Source organism: Lepisma saccharinum, chromosome 19 (genome assembly GCF_977018435.1).
Source record: "Lepisma saccharinum chromosome 19, izLepSacc3.1, whole genome shotgun sequence".
Taxonomy (NCBI): Eukaryota; Metazoa; Arthropoda; class Insecta; order Zygentoma; family Lepismatidae; genus Lepisma; species Lepisma saccharinum.
Window position 1 is genome coordinate 50,714,171 of NC_139247.1, and position 15,222 is coordinate 50,729,392.

General features: G+C 37.7%; 1 protein-coding gene across 1 annotated transcript in view; it reads right to left on the bottom strand.

Moving 5' to 3' along the window:
• Cbp80 (Nuclear cap-binding protein subunit 1) overlaps positions 1 to 15,222 on the bottom strand; it is a 107,434-nt gene extending 92,212 nt beyond the window's left edge. The window contains exons 1-5 of the mRNA XM_083140851.1: positions 15,093 to 15,222; positions 5,761 to 5,849; positions 4,336 to 4,521; positions 3,397 to 3,576; positions 1,620 to 1,811 (exon numbers count right to left, since the gene is read on the bottom strand). Coding sequence (XP_082996977.1) covers positions 1,620 to 1,811; positions 3,397 to 3,576; positions 4,336 to 4,521; positions 5,761 to 5,849; positions 15,093 to 15,132 — 687 coding nt within the window. The 5' untranslated portion in view covers positions 15,133 to 15,222. The remainder of the gene's footprint in view (positions 1 to 1,619; positions 1,812 to 3,396; positions 3,577 to 4,335; positions 4,522 to 5,760; positions 5,850 to 15,092) is intronic.

Sequence of the window (15,222 nt, forward strand, 5' to 3'; positions counted from 1 at the left end):
TTTTCATATATTACCTTTCACCACATATTTTAGATATTTATACATTTAAATTTTCAAATATTTTCAGACATATATTCCATATCAGTGAAATTACTACATTTTCTCTTCTTGTGTTAAATACCAAAGGGTTTAAGTCATCTGTATTCTGTTTGTTTTGTACTCTCGGTTTATTTTAAATCATAACAATAGTCAATGCATATGTTCTAACATTCTTGTCAACAATAGAGAATGCAAATGCAAACTCCGCAGTGAAATCCATTTCTTATTTTAAATATACTTCATGTGATATTGAACGCATACGGTTTCAGTCAATATAAATCTGTCTTCAGAAACTACAGGAGAAGATTTATGTTTCAGCACTTAAGAAAACTTTGGAAATCCGTTGATTTGGTAACAAAAAATAAACCCCACTTTGTATTTGAATTTTGCACTACAATTAATGTCATGTAAGCCTCCTTAATCATTGTTTCGGTAATGAAACATAATGCACATTTTGCATTAGAATTATGCCATATAAATGTAATACATTTTATTTAGATAGGTGAGCTGCTTGGTTAATGGAAATTATAAATTTTAACAATTGCAAGTCCATATTTAATTCTAAACATATATTTAGATATCTAACACTTTGTTGGTACATATAAATCTGTTCCCTGATGGTGATGCTTGTTTTATTGGTCATATACAGTGAAACCTAGCTGTTACGTTTTACAGGGGACTAAGGTGAAAGAACTTAAAACTTGGGAAGATGTAAAATCTAGGAACATTTTATGGCATTTTGCTCTATTGGGACCATAAATATTGAATGTATAATGCAGGAAAATGTAAAACTGGGGAATGTAAAATCAGGGTTCCACTGTAAATGCATATTTTTACCACATTTTATTTTTAAATGTTAGTTTGGCCCAACCATGGTATAAAAGTAAATGTAGGGTGTTTTAAACCCAGATATATTTCGTAAAACTATGTTTGTGCTAATAATGTAAAGGAAATGTGTGTTTGCCTCTCTCCTTTTCTTCTTAGAAACATATTAAGTGAAGGGAGATAATGGAACTTGCCAGGAATATGCTGTGAAACAATGAATGTTACAGTGCCCCCACCAAACCCCTTTGTTCGCTCAAACATGTTTATTCGGTTTATATTTTATGTCTTTGTATGGTCAACAATAGATTGTAAAAGGCACTATACTGAAGAAAAAGACCAATGCTTACTAAGAGGCATATGTAACTGTTAGTAATATTTTCAATTCTTCAGGTCATATTTTTGTAACTAGGGTGTGTGTGCTTGTAAAGGTAAAGGTAAAGTTCTCCACACATTCTCGATGTCAGCCATTTTGGAGGTGATGTGATGAGTACCATGCTCTGGCAGTCTTTACCACCCCCCCCCCCCCAGGTACCAATTGATTTGAGGCTGGGTGAGCCACAGAGCCACTTTATGGTGGACACTCACCTATGGAAATCAGATGCTCTACCGACTAGACCAGTGAAGTGTGTGTATGTTGATTTAAGATTTTAAGTCACAGAAATATGAACCCTAATGATTATGGCAGAGATGATGCTGATAAGTTCTAATTTCATAAACAACACTTTCACATAGACCTAATCACATGTAATTCTTACCTCTTCCTGCTTGTGTGGTGTGTCTGAACTCCACACTTTCAAAGCTGCATGATGATGCTTGGTTCTCTTCTGTAGGAAAACACCAATTGTTACAAGCAGCCTTTCCAAGCCTTGCTCCTTCTTCTCATAAAGCTCTCTGCCGACCCATGGTAATGTGGCAAGGACTGCGAACACATACCAGTCTTTACGCACCTACAAAAAATATAATTCTATTTACATTACATTTACAATTCGAGTATAATCATCCTAATGATGATTTCTATGTATGTGGGTTGGAGATTTAATAGTGGTAACTATGTATTTACAAATTATACAAAAGAGATACATCTGTGAAACTTTTCAGCCCTTCGATGTAGTCACCAGCATTGTGTACAAGCCATTGCCAGTGATGTGGAAGTCGTAGTATACCTATAGCACAGCGTGTTCTGTTGATGCTTCAAATTGAGCACCCTGAAGAATCTCTGGAACAATTCAGAAGCGAACGTCCTTCATCTTAGGGATCAAATCAAAAGTCTCAGAGGATTAAGTCAGGAGAGTATGGGGGATGGTAGAGCATCTGCCAGCCCCATCGAGCTAACAAATTAGCCACAGGTTGTGCTACATTGTCCTGCAAAATGATGGCGGGCTCGCCTCTTCTTTTGCAACGCAGGTCGCAGGTTATGTTCCAAAAATGAACAGTAATACTGCAAATTAACAGTCTGTCCTTGAGGTATGGTATGTGTTAAGATAACACCATCACTAGAGCCTGGAAGTTCAGGCATTTATTTTCGTTAAAATAGGCAGGCAAAAAGACATTTATAATGTGTAAAATAGGCACTAAAATGAAAAAAAGGAATGATACCAGAAATGTACTTATGCATAGAAAAAGTTATATAAGTAAGCAAAAGCATAAGTTCAATAACATCAATAACAAAAAATATCGACGGTACAGATATTATTGTGAATGATGAGTTGATGAGCCCCTTATCAACAACCTTGAACTTGACTTGTACATGATAAATGCAACAGCATCATACATTCTTGCTCATTTTTAGTTTCTCGATAAGGAGGCACGGCTGACTGAAAATGACACACTGCAAAGCGAACCACTCCACTCCATTGGGTTGCAAGAATCTGTTTTTGCTTCACCCACCAAGACAATTCTCTGTTCACACAATTCAAAATTCAGAAAGAAAGAAATCTAGTTGTATCAATGTTGTTGTTGGTTCTGTCGATATTTTTCATACTCTATATATCAAACAGATATCAATATTCAAATAATAATGAACTTCAATCGTGACAAATCAATATCACAGAATCCTACAAGCTTTGCCAAGGTATGATATCCTTAATTTCCCCAATCCAAGAGAAAACCACAGCCATAAATCTAGGGGTATAGTGCACACAAACAAAGGATGGCTAGTTGGGAGTTGCCAAAGGTCTTGTCACTTCCGCTCCTGCCCTTAAAACATTACAGGGAGGGTGGCACAAGTGGACGTTCTTCTCTTGCTCCTTTGAGCGTTTTTTGAGTGTGGTGAAAGATTAGGTTCAGTCCCTTTGTTTTTTAACATTCTTGTCTTCATTCCTCCGTCATACACTTGCCGCTGGGCGATGCAGTGACCATACCCAGAGAAAGGCTGACTCCTGATAGACGAGAAGGGAGAAAAGATGTGGCAACACTGTCAACCATGGCACACTTTGTGGTTTCATAAAGAAGAGAGATCAGGTAAGGACACTATACCGTAGCGAGCTCTTTACATACAAAACTATCTATGAGGTACTTCAGGGAATGCTTTACCTGTGGGATGCCATCCTCTAAAGCAGCGTCCACCATGTTGTCAAGCAGCTGAAGAAGGGATCCAGCAGCTATGACATGGCAATTTACAAGATCAGCAAGGAACCTCAGTGCATAACGTGCATTGTCCCACTTACACGCCTTTAGCGCTTCCTTGAAATTCCTCACCATCACCTCAACAAACTAAAATAATAATATAAAGAAATAATTTATAAACTAAATAACAAAACAGGTAAAAATATTATTATTTAAAGCAAAAACATTTCGCATATAGCTTTCATTATGCATAAAAAAAACATAATTCACATAAAAAACTAAAACACTTCCTACTGATCTTGGGAATTTACACTATTTAAACACTGATTATAAATACCTTGAAAAACTGAGTTAGTAACTTACAAGCAAAATATCTCAGCTGTAAAACAGGAAGAAAGTACAAATTGCTCTGCATTTATTATTTAATGGTACATTCAATGAGTTTATAATAAATAAGAAGTTGCAAAACAAAAACACTATGCAAGAGATAACCTCATCACAGATTTGGCAAAGACAATCAATAGTTCATGGACACAGTACATTCTATGAGTTAACATGTCTAGAATAAAGTTTTACACCATTTTGCATATACAGAAATGTGCACTGAAAAATCAAGGCACATGATTTATAGCTTTATATACATGTCAGATTTGTATACTACTTTATTCCATAGCAATACTGAATCATCAAAATTATCAGGAATTCTTCTCATAAACCAACACAACACGAGCAATATGGTTGAGTACAGATTAATCTGCTAACAAAATATTATTGTATTTTTTAAAAGGTGAAGCTGAAATTCATACCACTCCCACAATGATAAGCCGGAAAATAATTCTTAACTTGGCTCACTCCCACCCAATCCTGAAAAATGACTACTGAAAGGAGAAAATGGATTACCCATACCTCGCCTCCAAAATTATAATTCTTAGCATTCAGCAAACCGACCAGTGTTGTGTAAATGGTGCATTTTTCAGGCATTTTAGTGGCACAATCTGCCAGAATCCGCAAGATTTTGCTCCGAAAACTTGCCAAGTCTGCTTCCAGGACACTCGCCAAGCCTTCCAGGTTGCTCTCCAGTGATGATGTGCTCTGGAATAAAAGAAATGCAATTATCAAAATCTTCAAGTAAAAACTTTCATGTTCAGCACACATATTATTAATTTTTTACCATGTCTACAATATTCTCATTCATATCGGAACATCCATCCCCTAAATCAGTGGTTCTCAAACTATTTCGTTTCACGGTGCCTTTAGGGTTTTACGATTTTTCTGCAGCACCCAAGTCAGAACATACGACTATGTAACACTTGCAATGCTTAGTTAGTGCGGTTATCTTGCTTGAAGTTAAAATATAAACACACATTTCAAATTCTGAAACATTTTATGTGTAAAAAGTACTAAATAAGTACATATTTGGAATAAGCGTCATTTCAGTAAATATATTTGAAAAAATATTGCAGTGTTCCTGCAAGCCAGCCACGGTGCCGAGGCACTGCAGTGCACACTTAGGGAACATCTGCCCTAAATACCAGAAGTAATGACTGAATTAATTAATCAAAGTTTGAGGGTGTGTAAGCAAATGGGGAGAATGTGCCTTTAAAAACTGAGTAAACTGTAGTGTGTAAGCAGCTGTTGATAAACCACATATTTTTCTAATAACTAGAGTTGACATATATAATACAAAGAATATGTAAATAAAGAGCGCAATCTTAAAAATAATTTTAGGGCCCATGCATAATTAAAACTATTTGCATTAAAAAGGTAAAGAGGTACACTATACCATGCAATGAAGACACATTCTTCATCTTGGCTATCATTACCCCCCCCCCCCCACACACACACACACAGGGGGCTTCAGGTACCCACTGATTAGAGATTGCATGAGGCCCAGAACAACTCTATGGAAGAGAATTCCAACCTCAGATCATCCTGTCTCTTGGCATCGAACTGGCCTCTCCTACAAGGCAGTCTAACACCTTGACTCCCGCATAAAGTTAAATTTTACGTGATTTTTACTCAAACACAGTCAGTGTGATTTGTTTGTTTTTATTTTTTTATTTTCATAATACTACCCGTTTATGAAGCAGTTCCTATTTTTATTTTTTAAGACAACCCATTAAAAATTCTACCAATCACTGAGGATGTAGTGGACCCAGTGAGTATAATTTACCACTCATATACGAGGCTCTAGCAAACATTTGTGAAATTCCTGAACTGTACATGATTAACCTGAGAAGTATGTTTCTTCCTAAAGTACACTTGCCTTGTAAATCAAGTGGTGACTGTTTAGTGAACTTAGTTTGTTAAAAATTTATTTGACAACAATACCTTTTCTCCAACTCTCAATATCAAGGATTCAAGTCGATCCTCAATTTCTTGATTTTCAGACACCCTTCGTCTCTTGCGGTATGTACGATCTGTGGAATAATAATAATAATAAAAAGTTATATTAGCAGCTCATCTTTTACTTTACACACAAAAATGTATTTATTGAGATTACAATGATGGTTTTATCTTATAAACAGTGGACTGTGAGAACCTTTTCTTGCAAGATGGTGACAGTATCAGAAGATATTAAAAAAGAAAAAAGAAAAAGGTTAGATAGTAAGTTGTAATCACAGTAATACATTTACAAAAGTATAATTTTGGTCATTACAATAGCTACTGCCCATTGTATGAACAGTCCTCATATTTCTTACATTTTCTCCACGATTACACAATCTTGAAGACTGCGTTTTTCATTACCACTGTTCCTTTCAATATTATATATCACAATTCTTTAAATTTACAGTAGGGATGTGCCGAAGCCGATTACAGATGTATAAAAATAGGCAGAAATTGACATATCGGCATCGGCAAAGATCCGATATTTAAACCGGTACAGATAATACTAGAGTTTTACCTTCTAATAAGTTTTATATTTTAGTTTTGTAAGATTTGTTGAAAATTATTTTATGATTCTTCATCATTGTAGAGTTTTTGTAATAAAATTATTGCAAACTCTCATTGAGAGGATCAACCTACCTCAAAATCAGAAATAAAACAGTACGTTGCTGAATGAACTATTCCTCGTGACCAGGATCCACTGTTGTATTGGAAATTCAAAAATGAGTATCCAAACCGGAAGCAAGTGGCAAGAAAATACTTGGGATAACTGCTGCATCAGTATTCAATGAACGAGTGTTCAGTGTTGAAGGACAGATTTGCAATAAGAGAAGAAGTAGGTTACTTCCAGAAGTGCTTCCAAAACCCATGTGTCTGAAGTTTAATCTGCCAGCATTAAATTTACAACATTAAGAAAAGGAATTTGTTTTGCATTTCAAAAAACTGCTTGTGTACTAATGTTAAATCTCTTGAGAATCTATGTTCTTCTTATAGGTTCACATAACCACTTTTTGGATGCAAATGTACATTCGCATCTCTTGAGAATATATATGTATATACATATGATATGCAATAGAAATGTACATAGCAAATGTATTTTTGTCATGCTGAAAATAACATCCCATTTCTGTTGAATAATCTTATATATTGGAATCGGTTAAATATCGGCATCGATATCGGTTCCAAAAATTATCGGTGAGTACATCGGTTTCGGTAAATTTTCAGCTTCGACACATCCCTAATTTAAAGAATTGGCATCTCTACACTGGAAGGAACCAGGCAACGTCAATGTCTACAGTTTTTTAAAGACAACAGATCCCGTTGCGGTAGCACTAGCAGAGACGATTCCACACAGGTAAAAACAGCAGCAGCGAAAAATTGGGCAAAGCCAGGCCAGCTCGGTAGCTCTGTGGTAGAGAAATGGTACGGTATGCCAGACACCTGGGTTCAAGACCTGGTAAAACCTGCATTTTTCACTGAAAAATCTACGTATGTTTCACAATGGTTTGGAAAAATGGTACTGTTTGCTTACTATTATGTTGGTATGCTTCAAAGCTATAAAGTAATAAAGGGAAATGAAATGCCTGCAGACAATGTTATTTCCATTGTTGCATTCTTCAAGGAGTAGTCTCAACACTCTTAGATCAAGCTCTTGCTATTCAAGTAATTTACCACTTCTTATTTTGAAAGTGAAAGCATTGCAGGATTTTAACTCACTGTTTTGATATTTCTTCTTATCCAAATTATTATCTTTTCTTGATATCAAGTGAAATGAAGGCAAGATTTTTTATCATTTTATTTAAAAATAAATCTGAGATTGTTACCCTTGAGCTTTGCAGTTGGAGAATGTATGTGTAATAAGATATTTTCCTTGGCATTTATTTGTTCTTGAACAACTGTGCTTTCAGATTCTTCATTCTACAGAATATATTTGTATGTATATTACAAGGTGTACAACTTTGCTTCCGCCGTTTTCCGACAGGTGGCAACAACAGGAAGTAGCGGTCGAAAGAAGCAAATCGCAGACGTCACACAGTTAGCTTGGACCTCTGTCAAGAACAGTGACTTTAACGTCGAAGACCGGCATAGTGGTGGAAAACAGAAAGTTTTCGAAGATGCAGAATTGGAGACATTGCTGAGTGAAGACTCGCGTCAAACTCAAGAAGAATTGGCACGATCATTGGGAGTGACACAGCAAGCCATTTCAAAACGTCTGAAAGCCATGGGTATGATTCAGCATGACAACGCACGACCCCACATTGCCAAAGTGGTGAAAACGTACTTGGAAACATTAAGATGGGACGTCCTACCCCACCCGCCTTATTCTCCAGACATCGCTCCCTCTGATTATCACCTGTTTAGATCAATGGCTCATGAACTGGCTGACCAACACTTCCGATCTTATAAAGAAGTCAAAAAGTGGATCGATTCGTGGATCGCCTCCAAAGATGAACAATTTTTTAGACGCGGCATTCGTACGCTGCCCAAAAGATGGGAGAAAGTAGTGGCCAGCAATGGACAATACTTTGAATAATGCCTGGGTAAGCAATGTTTTTCATTCCAGCGTCATATTTTTGGCGAAAAACTGCGAAAGCAAAGTTGTACACCTTGTACAATTGCACATGATTACCACAAAATTTTCGGTGGCCTTGATATCTCTGCTAGAATGTGGAAAATTTCACAAGATTTACCAAGATCATGTTGTTTATGAAAGTTTTCTGGGTACTAGTTTACTATCCTTCGGACAGATTTCTTCATTTCTACAGAAGAAACTACTTACCATAATAAGTTCCTGTAGTATTGTCTAACATCGGGAAGGTGAAAAAAAAGGTGAATAGAAAAAGCCGGGGAGCCGAAGCGGACACGGGGCCACGTTAGCGGTTGGGGGCGGTAGGTCAATTACACCAGGGGCGGAGCCCGGAATCGGTGGGAAATTTGAGTCAAAAATTTCAAACGAAAATATTTTTTAGTTTTTAGCTCTCAGAGATGTTATTATGGTGAAGTAATGTACCTCTGCTATCTTAATCTGAAGGAATTACACAAGAGAATATAGCACTCGACACAAGCCAAAAACAGCATCATACATTGTCAGTTCTGGAGTGCTGGATTCAACACTGACAGCAATTATTGACATTTCTGTTATGTTAGAAGTGCTAAGTTTAGTGATGTTATCATTTGCAAGAACCTACTCGGCAAGGCATATATGAACAGGATGGAAAAACTCCGGAGGAAAAAAAAAAGGTGCAGTGACTAATCAGTAAGTTTGTTCAGTAGGTGCTTACGGAAATGTACAGAAATAGTTTCTTATGTGTGTCATGATGATATCTGAATTAAACAACTGAAACATGTCACATTTGAGAATGTGATATTTTTTGTTGCACGTTTAATGGAATCGCCTTTATGTATTACAGACAATGAGTGACAAAACATAAAATTTGCATATGAAAATGTAATGTCTCGTGGGCAAAAACACTGTGATTTGGAATATATTCTAACTGCTACAACCAGTGCCGGATCGATAAACTGCAAAACCCCACAGAGCAGAGAGGCCTAGGGTTGATCAATATTTTAGGGGGCCCTTGCCATGCATACAATATAGGATTCGTACTAAAGTATGTGTAAGTAAAATAGTAACTGTAGTAATTTGCCTAGTGCATTCATTTTTTGCTTTAAGTCCAATGTATGCACTGCAGAGTAAAAGAAGCAAAGACCACCTAAACATTGTACGGTGAAAGGATTTGATGTTGTTTTTTTTTAAATCGCCTAACATGGAATACTTGTTAGGTTAGGAACTTCTGTTTAATGCTCCATAAAACAAATTAAATAGTAATTTATTTCTAACCATGGGTTCATGTGGTACTGGCCTGCTGGGCTACTAATTGAAACTGTGAGTAGAGTCACTTACACTTCTCGTTGTAACAATCCAATTGACTAGAATTCCAACACAGTGAAGCAAGGAACGAAAAACCCACTAAAGGAAGGAAATTAGTATTTACTTTGGGGGCCACCAAGCCTAATTTGAATATCTAACCACCACTGCATACACAGCCCAACGCAAAACAATTACAGAAATATTATGAGACAGAAATTGATAATAATAATAATAATATCGGTAACAGTTTAGTATATCGAAAACACATTAAAATCGGATATTTTCAGTTTCGCATGGTTTGTACTTACCAATTGTGTATTGCAGAACATAGTTCAAGGTGCCATTATGTTTTTTACATGAAAACAAACACAATTTTTCACATATAGAGTGATTTCTTTGATTCCTTTCCTTGCTTCCATAACAAACAATATGGTGGCTACATCTTGACTCAAATTGTGGGTATGCAGTGTTTCCAACCTACTATCGTGTTCGTCACCGGTGGAAATTGTACATTATGCACGGGTAGCTGACATATATCCCCACGAACCATTTCCGATAAGGTTAGGTTAGGTTAGGCAAGCATAATGAAAAAAAAGGGGGTTGGAAACACTGACAGGTGGTTACGTCATGAAACGTATGCTGCATCCGGTTTAGGTACGCGAGGCAAATGAAAACAATGGCAATTGTGTGTCGGTGAGATATTTATCTCCAAAAGTACATGATTTCCTGGTCAAATATATTCCACGGTGAAAGAAAATACCTCGACGAACGTTGTAAACCTCAGAAAAACTCATTTCCGTAAGTAGTTTCTTCTGTAAAAATGAAGAAATGTGTTTCCGATATACAAAACTGTTACCATAATATTTTATTGTCATTAAGCTTGTACAGCAATAGACAACGTCAAGAAACAAAATACATTTGAAATATATTATAAAATAATATAAAATTATAACCCCTTTTATGATTGTTTTCTTTTTAGGTTACACTAAAATACAATATTTCTAATTTCAAGAAATTCATGAGTTGAGTACAATGGTGTAGCAACTAACTAGGCATAAGGCATACAGTTTTGTTTATACAAAGACAATCCACACATCATCCGTAAGTTAAAAGAGAGTATTGTACGAAAAATCGGGAGAATTACAGTAGACGAACTTGCACGTGTAAATGCCAATTTCCTTCAGAGATGCCAGGAATGTGTTGCATCAGAGGGACATCATTTTCAACACCTTCTGTAGTCAAGGTTAGTACACAATGAAAACTGTAATTTTAATAGCCAACTCTAGCAACTGTCGCTGACCCATTCACCGGGAAGACAAGCGCTGATGCCGGGCAGCTTGCCGCAGAGTCTCGTAGCGAATGTCAGGGAATGCTCTGTAGTACAGTAATGTACATCTTGTCTACTTTGTAGTTGTGGCAAATTTTTCTTTACATATAACAACACAGTATAAATATATAGATATATCACAATCATAAATTTTAACTTAATGAACAGTGGCTTACAATGAACTAATATGTGTGAGTTGGTAATAATCTCACAGATTCTTTTCTGCAATATCAAAATTTCCTGTACATAACTGCAGTTCCCCCAAGGTAATATTCCATATGAAACAATGCTTTGAAAGAAAGCAAAGTATACTGATCTTACTTAATCTTCAGGTACATGACTGTTTATGTTACTTAACAAATACATAACCCTGGAGAGCTTGGCAGTTATGTATTTAATATGTGGCTCCCATGATAATTTATTATCAATGACAATACCTAGAAATTTCACATTTTCTGAGCTATTATCCATCGGGTGTCTCGAAGACTAAAAAACATGTGTTAGGGTTACATGTGTTTCATTCAGCAAAAACCATTATCTCTGAACCACAAAGAAGATTGATACAGGGTTTTATCAGATATGGATTTAAGTGTGTTGAAGTCAGAGCAAGCATTAAATAAAGTATTATCATCTGCATACAGTAGTGTGTTAGCAGTGGTCTGTCGTTCCCAGTTGAATTGTCCTCTCTACAAACAGCTCTCTAAAGTGACTTACTGGTTTTATCTTTGTATGAATTTGTACAACTTTTGTATGAGGAGTGCAATACAAATCTGACCAGCGTTCAAGACTTATCCACTGCTATAATTCTGTTTCTTACGTGTGTTACTGTAGCATCTTAGATTTTTCACCTAAGGCCAGATGCCTGACAATGCTTCCATTCCTCCCCTCTCATGATATATTATAGTGAGAGAAAGTCAGAGGGGGGGGGGAGAGAAAGAGAGGCATTTGGGCATTGTGCCATTTGAACTCATGCACATTGAGATTTTTAAATGTTTGTGTCTTTAAGTCCACTTTTATGTCCAGTCCAGACTCTAGTCGGGACTGCACATAGAGTTTAATGTGTGATCCTAACCCCTACGTGCCTCCACCGTGTATCGAACCCGGATCCCTTCTTGGTTAGAAGGCAAAAGGCATGTGTGTGTAGAGGCACGTGTATACAAGAGATGGAATAACAGCAAAAGCTTTGATGTGTATTTTATGTACAACACACATGCATACATAAGTAGAGGGGGACCTTTGGTAACATGTTGTGGGGGGAAGGGGGTTTGTAGTTCCGGCACTGCCTGTAACATTCCTCATCCTGATTTACTTCTAGCACATATCCTCAGTAGTCAAACTTCCAAACAAACAAAGTAAAACACGAAGCGGTATTAATGGGTGCTAATTCACTATTCTTAACCCTGTTTTCAGACCAAGAAATAACATTATCTATCTACACTAAAACAGCAAGTTGAACTTTGGTAAAACTGATTCATATATTATAAACGGTAAAATTTACGTTTCCCCAAAACGTCTTTTTTCAATTTTACAGGAGAAATTACTTACCGAAATGCGTTTATTTATACTTTAGGAAGGTCTTGGAAGTTTGCTTTCAACTCGTTGAATTTTTTTTGCCGATAAATCATGTAATTTTCGACATTAATGTCGCTCCGATGCATGAAAGCTGTTCCCTTGATGTCCGTCTACTACGTGAACCAAATATTTGCGAGCGTCTCATGACGTAACAACCGGTCAGTGTTTCCAAACGCGCGGTTTTGTAACTGTGTAACAGTTCTAGAACGTAAATAAACGCGAGTTACTGTTCATCATTTCTGATTACGAACTTGCGACAACATAACGTGCACAGGATCAGTGGCGTGCTCAATGTGAGGTTGATGGGGGTGATAACCCCCCCCTTTCGCCCAGTATCTCTAAGGCTATTTATGAATGGTTCGTGGGCTACTTATGTATGGTTCGTGGGGCTATCCGTGAATGGTTCGTGGGGCTATCTGTGAATGGTTCATGGGGCTCTTTTTCACTATTGAAACCTTTGCGTGGCCCTACTATCCTATCCACGCGGTAATGGTTCGTGGGGCTATATTTTTAACTATTGAAACCTTTGCGTGGCCCTACTAACCTATCCACGCGCCAATGGTTCGTGGGACTAGCGCCAATGGTTCGTGGGGCTATCTTTTTCACTATTGAAACCTTTGCGTGGCCCTACTAACCTATCCACGCGCCAATGGTTCGTGGGGCTATATTTTTAACTATTGAAACCTTTGCGTGGCCCTACTAACCTATCCACGCGCCAATGGTTCTTGTGACTAGCGCCAATGGTTCGTGGGGCTATCTTTTTCACTATTGAAACCTTTGCGTGGCCCTACTAACCTATCCACGCGCCAGTGGTTTGTGGGGCTAGCGCCAATGGTTCGTGGGGCTATATTTTTAACTATTGAAACCTTTGCGTGGCCCTACTAACCTATCCACGCGCCAATGGTTCGTGGGGCTAGCGCCAATGGTTCGTGGGGTTATATTTTTAACTATTGAAACCTTTGCGTGGCCCTACTAACCTATCCACGCGCCAATCGTTCGTGGGGCTAGCGCCAATGGTTCGTGCGGCTATCTTTTTCACTATTGAAACCTTTGCGTGGCCCTACTAACCTATCCACGCGCCAATGGTTCGTGGGGCTATATTTTTAACTATTGAAACCTTTGCGTGGCCCTACTAACCTATCCACGCGCCAATGGTTCGTGGGGCTATATTTTTAACTATTGAAACCTTTGCATGGCCCTACTAACCTATCCACGCGCCAATGGTTCATGGGGCTAGCGCCAATGGTTCGTGGGGCTATATTTTTAACTATTGAAACCTTTGCGTGGCCCTACTAACCTATCCACGCGCCAATCGTTCGTGGGGCTAGCGCGAATGGTTCGTGCGGCTATCTTTTTCACTATTGAAACCTTTGCGTGGCCCTACTAACCTATCCACGCGCCAATCGTTCGTGGGGCTATATTTTTAACTATTGAAACCTTTGCGTGGCCCTACTAACCTATCCACGCGCCAATGGTTCGTGGGGCTATATTTTTAACTATTGAAACCTTTGCGTGGCCCTACTAACCTATCCACGCGCCAATGGTTCGTGGGGCTATCTTTTTCACTATTGAAACCTTTGCGTGGCCCTACTAACCTATCCACGCGCCAATGGTTCGTGGGGCTATATTTTTAACTATTGAAACCTTTGCGTGGCCCTACTAACCTATCCACGCGCCAATCGTTCGTGGGGCTATATTTTTAACTATTGAAACCTTTGCGTGGCCCTACTAACCTATCCACGCGCCAATGGTTCGTGGGGCTATCTTTTTCACTATTGAAACCTTTGCGTGGCCCTACTAACCTATCCACGCGCCAATGGTTTCAGTTGCTTTGTTTTATTTCAATCACTTATCGCACAACACTCTTGCTACCTTGCGTTCTGACGTCAGCAGACTGAAGTTTATTTTTAGGCTAAAGGCCTATGTTGTTATCCATATCATTAAAATTTCAGTAACCACCAAACGTCTCTAATTCCCTTATTTTCGTATTTTCCACATTCATACTTACGTATTCTCCATACTAGTACCTAGATATTTTGCTATGAAGAAGGTCGCAACACTGCATAACCACTGATCATGGACTACGCTAGTCAAGATTTCTCCGCCATATCGCGTGTAACGCAAGCAAAAGCGAAGAAAATAAAAATACTCCATATTTCGAAAATTGAGATTATTTGCCTGCAAAAAACGAAACGCGAAATAGAAGAATCCTTACGAATGCAGAATATGTAAGTTTCAATGTGAAAAATACGAAAATAAGGGAATTAGAGACGTTTGGTGGTTACCGAAATGTTAATTTATAAACTAGTGCAATTTCAATGTTGTATTTCAAAATTTCAGAGAGCAGTTAAATCTATATTTATTTGTAGAATGTAAAAGTAATATTCTGCACGAAATTGTTATCCAATAAGTACAAGGGTGGAAAAGTCATCGCAGATTTGACAGGCTAGAAGTTTCCCTCCACCGATGGGCACATGCATTTTATTTACTTGACACAAAACTTACCATAACCATCATCGTCTTCATGTGGTCTCCTTCGGCTCATTTTTATTTTATTGATATTAATAAACTCAAAAATAAACGCACAATTCTCACACGCTAGTTATTAACGTTTGGCTATCAACACGGCATCTTG